The sequence below is a fragment of the Hypomesus transpacificus genome, chromosome 21 (assembly GCF_021917145.1).
Source record: "Hypomesus transpacificus isolate Combined female chromosome 21, fHypTra1, whole genome shotgun sequence".
NCBI classification, from domain to species: Eukaryota; Metazoa; Chordata; class Actinopteri; order Osmeriformes; family Osmeridae; genus Hypomesus; species Hypomesus transpacificus.
Window position 1 is genome coordinate 2,083,050 of NC_061080.1, and position 13,520 is coordinate 2,096,569.

The following is a 13,520-nucleotide window of genomic DNA, read 5'->3' on the forward strand; positions in this document are numbered from 1 at the left end:
CATTGTAATGTACAAAAAGTATATGATTACTTGGACATGTCTTTTCAAATCAAATGCTTAGTTTGCCTGCTCTTTTGAGTGCTGCAGCAGCCCATAACAACTGATCAATGAAATAACTTGCTGAGAAGTTATTAACCCTATACTTAAACTGACATTTACATTCACAACGTCATTACCAACAAAAGGATTTTCTCCCATATCACTTTTTGACACAGGTCGACTTTAAAATGTAACTTCAGTTGTGAAAGATATCTTAAGTGATTTAATGAGTGAGTGATTTTAACAGATGTATCCAGGAGAGTTTGTAGTTTTCAATATCTATGAAACCCAGAAAGTACATTTGCAATCATAGGGTGTCATTTATTGACATGGTTCTTCATATGAAAATAATGAACTATCATTAACAACTATATTTACTCAAAAGTATCGAAATGCAAATGTAGTAATGTACATACACGTACATTTGCCGTTAATTACAATTAACGGCACTAGGAGGCGCTGATAACAACACAAGGATGTGCATTAAAGATGTAGGAGAGTCTACAACGGTGGCTCATGTGCACGCTTAAATTCAGTTTCTCTGAATAAAATAATTTGTTACTAATTATTTTGTGTGTACATGTCTGCTTTACAGTCACACCATTACACTATGTGCAATATCATGTCTAAATTGACCACTTTGTATGGTGAGCTTGTAGTGAGACATCAAAAGTATGGTATGGAGTCTGTTAGCATGAACAGTTTAACTTATTTTTTTAAATAAAAGTTAATAGCCTGTTCTCCTATTCTAAAATGGCCGCGGGGCAGTTAGTCGACATGACAGTAAACAAAAGCTGCAAGACACCCAATGCAACTGCCACGAGACACTTGCGTACCACTATCAACAGAACAGTGACTGTCATGTACCAGTGGAGGCGCTGTCACTTACCACTAGCTACTGTCACATACCACTAGGTGCCAGTAGAGGCACTGCCACGTACCACTAGCTACTGTCATGTGCCAGCGGATCCACTGACACGTACCACTCGCTCCACTGGCATGTACCACAAGCTACAGGACAGTACAGTTTCGGTTCTAACCGCCTCTCACAATTTATCTCGCATATGTGATTGTAGTTTAACAAAATACAATGAGACACAATCATTCAAATGTACGTAATTTGTTTATTAACTTTATTTCTTCTCAGTATTAATTGTTTACAGTTTTTAAACAGCTGCTTAACTTGTGTTGTTGGTTTACCTCTATTCCTAGTTGGTCAATCCACCACCCCTCCATTCACCACCACCACCTCTAGACCAGCAACCACCACCACCCCTCCTACTACCACCACCCCTCCTTTCACCACCACCACCACCACCACCACCCTTAGACCAGCAACCACCACCACCCCTCCTACTACCACCACCCCTCCTACTACCACCACCCCTCCTTTCACCACCACCACCTCTAGACCAACAACCACCACCCTTCCTTCCACCACCACCACCCTTCCCTCCACCACTCCCCCTCCTGTGGTGTTCCTGTGTGGGGGCACACCTTGCCCAGCAGGCCAGGACTGTATCAGTGTCAACGGTTCTCTTCGCTGTGCTGACCCCTGTAGCCAGTACTCAGTCCTGGACGATGCCTGGCGTTCAACGGACTTCAGAAACGATGGTAACCTGCACTGTGACCAGCATATCAGTTGGCAGGGATGGTATCGCTTGTTCCTGGGGGGGAACAGCACCCAGATGCCAGAGACGTGTGTGGAAGAGAACATGTGTGGGACCCACGCTGCTTTGTGGATGACCACTCCTCACCCCCAGCTGAGAGACGGCGTGGTGGAACGGGGAACCTGTGGGAAATGGTCCTGGGGCGCCGGCAACGGCAACTGCTGTGCATTTAGGTCAAACCCCATCCATGTCAAAGCCTGTCCTGGCAACTACTACGTCTACAAGTTTGTCACACCAGTTGGTTGTTACTTGGCTTATTGTGCAGGTATGTAACCATTGTGGACTGCTTGTTACCAGTCATAGTCATAATTAGTCATAATTGCACTATGACCTTGGTGAATTCTCAATTGTGATTGACTTGGAAGGGTGTGCATTATTCTTCAACAACCAAGAGCCTCTTTACACATCACAGTTCAATTATTACTGGCGTCCACATGGATTATTAGTAAACACGATAATTCATTAACATGTAGATACAATTCTAGCCTGACGTTGTCAGCTATCATCATCTTTGGGGGGGAAAATGTGTTTGGCCAAATTGCCAATTAAAATGTTGTTCAGCAAGGAAGTTACACAAGTTTGTTCATAGCTAGGTACCTGGTCACAGTAGAAGTTGACTTTCCAGTCAAGACTTTGGGTTGCGATGGGCTAGCTTAACTTTCTGCTACTATGGTCTACTAGTACCTCGTATCTATAGGTCGTCTTGCAAGTTCCATTACAAATAGCCTACGTGTTAACTAATGGATGGCAAAGCTTGCTTTTCAGGTATTATGAACATCATTTTTATCATGCCTCCAGGTAACAAGTTAACACACTAGTTAACTCAAATGCTACATCAGTTCCAAATTTCTTGGTGGAATTTGATAAAAATCGAAAATATAAGTAAACGGCAATGACACATATTTTTTGTCTTCGGCAAGTGGTCATGGTATAAGCAAGATGATACACTCTGAAGTGTGTTGTTGTTGAAAAATAATGTAGGCTACTTTGTGAAGGCAAACTCCACTACTCATCAAATGTATCCCTTAGCCTACTGTGCGTACAGAAATGATTTTTCATTGGTAGTTCTGGTCCCATATACTTTTACTAAATTAATTAATATATTAACATGTTAATTTATATATTATGCTATATTAGAGTTGACATTGACTTAATTTAATATCTCGGTATTTGTTTAATATTTACAGTTTTCAAACAGCTGCTTTAGCCCAGTCGTGTTGTTTACCTCTCTTCTCAGTTGGTCAAGGAAACTCCACCACCAAAACCACCCCTCCTTCCACCACCACCACCCTTCCCTCCACCACCACCACCCTTCTCTCCACCACCACCACCCTTCCCTCCACCACTCCCTCTCCTGTGGTGTTCCTGTGTGGGGGCACACCTTGCCCAGCAGGCCAGGACTGTATCAGTGTCAACGGTACTCTTCGCTGTGCTGACCCCTGTAGCCAGTACTCAGTTCTGGACGATGCCTGGCGTTCAACGGACTTCAGAAACGATGGTAACCTGCACTGTGACCAGCATATCAGTTGGCAGGGATGGTATCGCTTGTTCCTGGGGGGGAACAGCACCCAGATGCCAGAGACGTGTGTGGAAGAGAACATGTGTGGGACCCACGCTGCTTTGTGGATGACCACCCCTCACCCCCAGCTGAGAGACGGCGTGGTGGAACGGGGAACCTGTGGGAAATGGTCCTGGGGCGCTGGCAACGGCAACTGCTGTGCATTTAGGTCAAACCCCATCCATGTCAAAGCCTGTCCTGGCAACTACTACGTCTACAAGTTTGTCACACCAAATAATTGTTGGTTGGCTTATTGTGCAGGTATGTAACCATTGTGGACTGCTTGTTACCAGTCATAGTCATAATTAGTCATAATTGTACTATGACCTTGGTGAATTCTCATTTGTGATTGACTTGGAAGGGTGTGCATTATTCTTCAACAACCAAGAGCCTCTTTACACATCACAGTTCAATTATTACTGGCGTCCACATGGATTATTAGTAAACACGATAATTCATTAACATGTAGATACAATTCTAGCCTGACGTTGTCATACTCATAATTCTAGTCAGGATATGAGTCTGATAACTCTCCGTTGGGCTGTGAGTATGGGGCGTGTTTCAACCGAACTCGTAAAACAAATGCCTCTTCGCTCAATTGGATAGACCTACAACCAATCAGAGCAACGTAATATGTTGTTTGTTGAAAACAAATTCAACCCAAGCGCTCTTTGGTGACGTGGTTGATTACGTTACTGTTGATCATCTGTCCATCATCGTATAAAGCCCACCCTGACAATTTCATTGGTCCGAACAGCTCCTGTTCGGACATAGTTTTTCCCCAACCGAGCTTTCCCAGACCCAACTTCCCGAACAATTTTTTTTATGAGCAGGGCTAAGTTGGGCTGGCAGCCAGGCTAATACAATTCCATTCTCCCATAAAAATAAAATATCCACTTTAGCGAATCAGAATTTCACCCAAACAAAAACCATTTGGAAATAGCTCATTCAAACTACGATGGCAAGATTGTTCCTCAACAATGCTCAACTGGCAGTGTCTGATGTAAATCATCTTAAAATCTTTTTATTTTTGTTTTCAAAACTAGCTATCATCATCTTTGGGGGGGAAAATGTGTTTGGCCAAATTGCCAATTAAAATGTTGTTCAGCAAGGAAGTTACACAAGTTTGTTCATAGCTAGGTACCTGGTCACAGTAGAAGTTGACTTTCCAGTCAAGACTTTGGGTTGCGATGGGCTAGCTTAACTTTCTGCTACTATGGTCTACTAGCACCTCGTATCTATAGGTCGTCTTGCAAGTTCCATTACAAATAGCCTACGTGTTAACTAATGGATGGCAAAGCTTGCTTTTCAGGTATTATGAACATCATTTTTATCATGCCTCCAGGTAACAAGTTAACACACTAGTTAACTCAAATGCTACATCAGTTCCAAATTTCTTGGTGGAATTTGATAAAAATCGAAAATATAAGTAAACGGCAATGACACATATTTTTTGTCTTCGGCAAGTGGTCATGGTATAAGCAAGATGATACACTCTGAAGTGTGTTGTTGTTGAAAAATAATGTAGGCTACTTTGTGAAGGCAAACTCCACTACTCATCAAATGTATCCCTTAGCCTACTGTGCGTACAGAAATGATTTTTCATTGGTAGTTCTGGTCCCATATACTTTTACTAAATTAATTAATATATTAACATGTTAATTTATATATTATGCTATATTAGAGTTGACATTGACTTAATTTAATATCTCGGTATTTGTTTAATATTTACAGTTTTCAAACAGCTGCTTTAGCCCAGTCGTGTTGTTTACCTCTCTTCTCAGTTGGTCAAGGAAACTCCACCACCACAACCACCCCTCCTTCCACCACCACCACCACCACCCTTCCCTCCACCACCACCACCCTTCTCTCCACCACCACCACCCTTCCCTCCACCACTCCCTCTCCTGTGGTGTTCCTGTGTGGGGGCACACCTTGCCCAGCAGGCCAGGACTGTATCAGTGTCAACGGTACTCTTCGCTGTGCTGACCCCTGTAGCCAGTACTCAGTTCTGGACGATGCCTGGCGTTCAACGGACTTCAGAAACGATGGTAACCTGCACTGTGACCAGCATATCAGTTGGCAGGGATGGTATCGCTTGTTCCTGGGGGGGAACAGCACCCAGATGCCAGAGACGTGTGTGGAAGAGAACATGTGTGGGACCCACGCTGCTTTGTGGATGACCACCCCTCACCCCCAGCTGAGAGACGGCGTGGTGGAACGGGGAACCTGTGGGAAATGGTCCTGGGGCGCTGGCAACGGCAACTGCTGTGCATTTAGGTCAAACCCCATCCATGTCAAAGCCTGTCCTGGCAACTACTACGTCTACAAGTTTGTCACACCAAATAATTGTTGGTTGGCTTATTGTGCAGGTATGTAACCATTGTGGACTGCTTGTTGCCAGTCATAGTCATAATTAGTCATAATTGCACTATGACCTTGGTGAATTCTCAATTGTGATTGACTTGGAAGGGTGTGCATTATTCTTCAACAACCAAGAGCCTCTTTACACATCACAGTTCAATTATTACTGGCGTCCACATGGATTATTAGTAAACACGATAATTCATTAACATGTAGATACAATTCTAGCCTGACGTTGTCATACTCATAATTCTAGTCAGGATATGAGTCTGATAACTCTCCGTTGGGCTGTGAGTATGGGGCGTGTTTCAACCGAACTCGTAAAACAAATGCCTCTTCGCTCAATTGGATAGACCTACAACCAATCAGAGCAACGTAATATGTTGTTTGTTGAAAACGAATTCAACCCAAGCGCTCTTTGGTGACGTGGTTGATTACGTTACTGTTGATCATCTGTCCATCATCGTATAAAGCCCACCCTGACAATTTCATTGGTCCGAACAGCTCCTGTTCGGACATAGTTTTTCCCCAACCGAGCTTTCCCAGACCCAACTTCCCGAACAATTTTTTTTATGAGCAGGGCTAAGTTGGGCTGGCAGCCAGGCTAATACAATTCCATTCTCCCATAAAAATAAAATATTCACTTTAGCGAATCAGAATTTCACCCAAACAAAAACCATTTGGAAATAGCTCATTCAAACTACGATGGCAAGATTGTTCCTCAACAATGCTCAACTGGCAGTGTCTGATGTAAATCATCTTAAAATGTTTTTATTTTTGTTTTCAAATCTAGCTATCATCATCTTTGGGGGGGAAAATGTGTTTGGCCAAATTGCCAATTAAAATGTTGTTCAGCAAGGAAGTTACACAAGTTTGTTCATAGCTAGGTACCTGGTCACAGTAGAAGTTGACTTTCCAGTCAAGACTTTGGGTTGCGATGGGCTAGCTTAACTTTCTGCTACTATGGTCTACTAGCACCTCGTATCTATAGGTCGTCTTGCAAGTTCCATTACAAATAGCCTACGTGTTAACTAATGGATGGCAAAGCTTGCTTTTCAGGTATTATGAACATCATTTTTATCATGCCTCCAGGTAACAAGTTAACACACTAGTTAACTCAAATGCTACATCAGTTCCAAATTTCTTGGTGGAATTTGATAAAAATCGAAAATATAAGTAAACGGCAATGACACATATTTTTTGTCTTCGGCAAGTGGTCATGGTATAAGCAAGATGATACACTCTGAAGTGTGTTGTTGTTGAAAAATAATGTAGGCTACTTTGTGAAGGCAAACTCCACTACTCATCAAATGTATCCCTTAGCCTACTGTGCGTACAGAAATTATTTTTCATTGGTAGTTCTGGTCCCATATACTTTTACTAAATTAATTAATATATTAACATGTTAATTTATATATTATGCTATATTAGAGTTGACATTGACTTAATTTAATATCTCGGTATTTGTTTAATGTTTACAGTTTTCAAACAGCTGCTTTAGCCCAGTCGTATTGTTTACCTCTCTTCTCAGTTGGTCAAGGAAACTCCACTACCACAACCACCCCTCCTTCCACCACCACCACCCTTCCCTCCACCACCACCACCCTTCTCTCCACCACCACCACCCTTCCCTCCACCACTCCCTCTCCTGTGGTGTTCCTGTGTGGGGGCACACCTTGCCCAGCAGGCCAGGACTGTATCAGTGTCAACGGTACTCTTCGCTGTGCTGACCCCTGTAGCCAGTACTCAGTTCTGGACGATGCCTGGCGTTCAACGGACTTCAGAAACGATGGTAACCTGCACTGTGACCAGCATATCAGTTGGCAGGGATGGTATCGCTTGTTCCTGGGGGGGAACAGCACCCAGATGCCAGAGACGTGTGTGGAAGAGAACATGTGTGGGACCCACGCTGCTTTGTGGATGACCACCCCTCACCCCCAGCTGAGAGACGGCGTGGTGGAACGGGGAACCTGTGGGAAATGGTCCTGGGGCGCCGGCAACGGCAACTGCTGTGCATTTAGGTCAAACCCCATCCATGTCAAAGCCTGTCCTGGCAACTACTACGTCTACAAGTTTGTCACACCAAATAATTGTTGGTTGGCTTATTGTGCAGGTATGTAACCATTGTGGACTGCTTGTTACCAGTCATAGTCATAATTAGTCATAATTGCACTATGACCTTGGTGAATTCTCAATTGTGATTGACTTGGAAGGGTGTGCATTATTCTTCAACAACCAAGAGCCTCTTTACACATCACAGTTCAATTATTACTGGCGTCCACATGGATTATTAGTAAACACGATAATTCATTAACATGTAGATACAATTCTAGCCTGACGTTGTCATACTCATAATTCTAGTCAGGATATGAGTCTGATAACTCTCCGTTGGGCTGTGAGTATGGGGCGTGTTTCAACCGAACTCGTAAAACAAATGCCTCTTCGCTCAATTGGATAGACCTACAACCAATCAGAGCAACGTAATATGTTGTTTGTTGAAAACGAATTCAACCCAAGCGCTCTTTGGTGACGTGGTTGATTACGTTACTGTTGATCATCTGTCCATCATCGTATAAAGCCCACCCTGACAATTTCATTGGTCCGAACAGCTCCTGTTCGGACATAGTTTTTCCCCAACCGAGCTTTCCCAGACCCAACTTCCCGAACAATTTTTTTTATGAGCAGGGCTAAGTTGGGCTGGCAGCCAGGCTAATACAATTCCATTCTCCCATAAAAATAAAATATTCACTTTAGCGAATCAGAATTTCACCCAAACAAAAACCATTTGGAAATAGCTCATTCAAACTACGATGGCAAGATTGTTCCTCAACAATGCTCAACTGGCAGTGTCTGATGTAAATCATCTTAAAATGTTTTTATTTTTGTTTTCAAATCTAGCTATCATCATCTTTGGGGGGGAAAATGTGTTTGGCCAAATTGCCAATTAAAATGTTGTTCAGCAAGGAAGTTACACAAGTTTGTTCATAGCTAGGTACCTGGTCACAGTAGAAGTTGACTTTCCAGTCAAGACTTTGGGTTGCGATGGGCTAGCTTAACTTTCTGCTACTATGGTCTACTAGCACCTCGTATCTATAGGTCGTCTTGCAAGTTCCATTACAAATAGCCTACGTGTTAACTAATGGATGGCAAAGCTTGCTTTTCAGGTATTATGAACATCATTTTTATCATGCCTCCAGGTAACAAGTTAACACACTAGTTAACTCAAATGCTACATCAGTTCCAAATTTCTTGGTGGAATTTGATAAAAATCGAAAATATAAGTAAACGGCAATGACACATATTTTTTGTCTTCGGCAAGTGGTCATGGTATAAGCAAGATGATGCACTCTGAAGTGTGTTGTTGTTGAAAAATAATGTAGGCTACTTTGTGAAGGCAAACTCCACTACTCATCAAATGTATCCCTTAGCCTACTGTGCGTACAGAAATGATTTTTCATTGGTAGTTCTGGTCCCATATACTTTTACTAAATTAATTAATATATTAACATGTTAATTTATATATTATGCTATATTAGAGTTGACATTGACTTAATTTAATATCTCGGTATTTGTTTAATATTTACAGTTTTCAAACAGCTGCTTTAGCCCAGTCGTGTTGTTTACCTCTCTTCTCAGTTGGTCAAGGAAACTCCACCACCACAACCACCCCTCCTTCCACCACCACCACCCTTCCCTCCACCACCACCACCCTTCTCTCCACCACCACCACCCTTCCCTCCACCACTCCCTCTCCTGTGGTGTTCCTGTGTGGGGGCACACCTTGCCCAGCAGGCCAGGACTGTATCAGTGTCAACGGTACTCTTCGCTGTGCTGACCCCTGTAGCCAGTACTCAGTTCTGGACGATGCCTGGCGTTCAACGGACTTCAGAAACGATGGTAACCTGCACTGTGACCAGCATATCAGTTGGCAGGGATGGTATCGCTTGTTCCTGGGGGGGAACAGCACCCAGATGCCAGAGACGTGTGTAGAAGAGAACATGTGTGGGACCCACGCTGCTTTGTGGATGACCACCCCTCACCCCCAGCTGAGAGACGGCGTGGTGGAACGGGGAACCTGTGGGAAATGGTCCTGGGGCGCCGGCAACGGCAACTGCTGTGCATTTAGGTCAAACCCCATCCATGTCAAAGCCTGTCCTGGCAACTACTACGTCTACAAGTTTGTCACACCAGTTGGTTGTTACTTGGCTTATTGTGCAGGTATGTAACCATTGTGGACTGCTTTTAATTACTTTGTCTGAAATTTGGAATGCTAGAGCATCTTATCGTTCAATACCATTATTATCAAGTCATAGTCTTAAACATTTGTCCAAAATTGTTGTAGTTTTTAACATGTTATTACATGTTAGAAATAACGAGAATGTATACGATTCAACAATTTACAATTTGCCATTCATTTTGCTTATTCTCAGTATTTCTTTTTTTATCACAGTTTTGAAACAGCTACTTTAAACCCGTTGTTTTGTTTACATCTCTTCCTAGTTGGTTGGGGGAACTCCACCACCACCACCACCCTTCCTCCAACCACTACTGCCACCTCCAGACCAACAACTAAAACCATCACCAGTAAGTGTAAAGACTGCACAAGTCAAAATAACGTCACCTGGACTCACGAGGACAAAATTAATTGTTTTCATTTTCAACTAGACAAAAATAACACATCAATTGGGATGTAAGCAGGAGAAATCATATTTGTGTACCATATGTCTAGACAGTATCTATTAAAGGAGAGGAATTTTCCTTTTTGGATGTTAATTATTATTATTTTGTATTTTATTTTATTTCCCATCTTTTACCTCTCGCTGCCTTTCTTTCTCTCATTCCCTCCTTTTTCAAAAGTCACCCCAGAGCTGGTGTGTGGGAGGAGCTACCTTGACGTGGGTCTCCTCAAGTCTCAGCTAGCGGCCAAACGTCTGGACTCCTCCTCTGCTCACCTGGCCGACCCCCGCTGCTCCTCCCAGGAGCGTAACGGGACAGTGTGGTTCCAGGTGGAGCGCAGGGAGGGCAGCTGTGGAACCACTCTGACCGTGAGGACACGGTTACTCTACATCTTTCTCAGTTTTTCTGTAGTCCTGCCTGCCTTTCTCTAAACACCTGTTATCTTCTTCCTCCTCTCTCCAGACCAACGGCAGCCACGCCATCTACTCCAACAGTCTATTTGTCTACCCATTCAGTGAGACCTTGGTTCAACCCCTGAGGATCCCTTTCTCCTGCTCCTATCCTCTGGAGACAGAAGCCAGCCTGGATGTGGCCATCAAACCATACCTGGAGTAGGTGGACCCTCACAAACTCAAACATTGACACACTTTGTTTCCAATTTCAACTTGTTTTTTTTGACCTTTTTGTTTACCTGTCCCATATCTTGACAGACTTGAAGGTGCGGTGAAAGATGAGGGTGCCAAGGCCAGGACTTCCATGTCTCTGTTCCGTGATGCCAACTACACAGCTCCTTACCCAGCAGGCCGTGTCACTCTGCCCCTGGGCTCTGCCCTGCATGTGGGCGTGTCGGTTGAAGAGACGGACGCTGGCATCTTTGTGGTCGTTTTGGAGGACTGCTACACCACCCACTCCCCTGATCCCGATGACCTCCTGAAACACTTCCTCATCCAGCACAGGTATGTGAGCCTGGAGAGAGGAGAAGAAGTGTGTGTGTGTGTTTGTCTAACCCCCCTGTTCCACCAGGTGTTCTACCAACCGTCACCAGGTGACCGTGGACGAGAATGGCTTGTCCCTCCAGGCTCGCTTCTCTGCGCTGCTGTTCCTGTTCCAGGGGGACTACAGGGATGTCTACCTGCACTGCAGCCTCAACCTGTGTGATCAGAGGAACTCCTCCTGCTCTCCTGTGAGTCCTCCCACCCTCCTTCCTGGTCTCTCTGGTCTCTCTGACTCTCTAGTCTCTCTGACTCGCTGGTGTCTCTCCACAGATGTGTTCAAGAAGGTTTGTCCGCTCTGTCGACGAACTCGTACCCCTCAAACCAGTCTCAGTCGGACCAATCACCTGTGAGTATAAACCAAAGCCATGATGACTCCTGATGTTGTCATAGTAACGGTCTCCCAGATAGCACTGTGTTTGTCCCTGACCTCTGACCTCCAGGGGGCCAGAGTCTGGAGTGAGCTGATGAAGTCACACCTCCCTCAGAACGGCTTCATGACCATCCCTATGGCAACCAGCTCAGGCTCTCTCATGTCTCCTGTCATTTGAAATGTGTTAACCCTAGAAATTATGACAGAAAACCCTGCATATAAATAACTATAAGCTTTAAATTGTGGGTTACTGTTTATTTTTTTATTTTTTTATGATGATATACATTTATTTTTATGAAATTATACTTTTCATACAAGGGAATAGTGGGAACATTGTTGATAAGTATTGCCTACTAAATAAACATACTACTTTTCCTTTAACTTCATCACTTATCTGGACCAAAATCTGGTATTTATGTGTAATAATCAAGGCTTGATGAAATCTGACACTAATAAAGAAGTAAAAATTGCCACCATCAGATTTATTTGCTGCAAACCTCAATCACAGGCCTCAACCACAGTTTGTTGGTAAAGGTGATTATTAGCAATCAACAGAGATGGAAATAAAACACAAGCAGCAACTAATACTGTTTTTATGTTATGCCAGTTTAAATATTCAAGATCGGTTCAAACAAGAATATGTTTCTCTTCTTAGTTCAAAATTGTAAATCTCAATGTTTACACTGCAGCACCACGGACAGCGGCCACTCTCAACAACCTCATTTACTCATTTAACAGTCAGTTTTATCCAAACCGATGCATACATTGTGTGTCTAGTAAGTTTTAGGACATCATTATGTCACAACCTCATTATATCTCAAACATAACATCACTAACAGGCAGTGTTGGGGGAAGTTACTTAAAAAAGTTATATATTAGTTATTACTTATTATAGTTCAGTAAGAGTAGTGTGTTTAAGTTACATTATTACTTTCTGTACAAAGTAATATTATTACTTATTTTATTACTTTTACTATTACTTTTAATAGTAGCAAGTTTTACTTAGTTAAAAGATTTGCAAGAACATTTTTGACATAGTGAGGGGCGTTTCTACACGGGGGCCTACAGGGGCCAGTGCCCCTGTAAAAATGTCCCTGCCCCCCCTTTGGCCCCCCTGAGCTGACAAAAAAATACACTTTTTTTTTTACACATTGTTTCTCTTCTTCTAGTAGTCATCATGAAATGAGGAAGGGACATTGCAGCCTTTTTACTCCAGTAAATCAAAAAAGCTGGAAGAGGGAGAGCCAGAGCAGTTTATAGGATTTTAATGTAAAGCTAAATTAAAGTATTTAATGTTTAAATATAATTTGTTTCCGTTTTTTTATGTGCCCCTCTGATCAAACACTGGTCCCCCCTTGGCCCCCCGAGTAAAATGTGTCTAGAACTGCCACTGGACACAGTACAGACACAAAATAGTGTTTATTTAAAGAAGAACGTTTATTTCAAACAATACAAATTTCAAAAAGGCTTATACTTTCAAAAATAATTATATATTTGTGTAAACAAATTATATTATGTTAACCACCTCTTGTCCTAAAACCAATTTCCTAAACAAAATGTTTTTTTCTTGTGGTTAAATCTATTGAAGGTTCGGGGATCAGAAAAAATGAACAGAATAAATAAAATGACATATATAAAAATATAAATATTTTAATCATACTTGATGATCAGTAATGAAGGCCATATCTATTCCTCACTAGGCCTACCAACGAAACGGTTGTACCTCAACAACAGAAGCTCTTCAAAACGTTTGTCTGTCAACCGGTTTCTTTTGATTTGAAGTACAATATTGCCCAGCATAAAAAGTCTCTCAACCGGTGCGCTGGATGGGGTAGGACAGTTATGGC

The 13,520-nt window shown here is 42.8% G+C and overlaps 1 protein-coding gene across 1 annotated transcript in view; it reads left to right on the forward strand.

Moving 5' to 3' along the window:
* LOC124483705 overlaps positions 1–13,520 on the forward strand; it is a 61,887-nt gene that overhangs the window by 23,357 nt on the left and 25,010 nt on the right. Inside the window, exons 4-7 of the mRNA XM_047044251.1 lie at positions 2,947–3,528; positions 5,052–5,639; positions 7,163–7,744; positions 9,268–9,849. Of these exons, the coding sequence (XP_046900207.1) occupies positions 2,947–3,528; positions 5,052–5,639; positions 7,163–7,744; positions 9,268–9,849 (2,334 nt within the window). The remainder of the gene's footprint in view (positions 1–2,946; positions 3,529–5,051; positions 5,640–7,162; positions 7,745–9,267; positions 9,850–13,520) is intronic.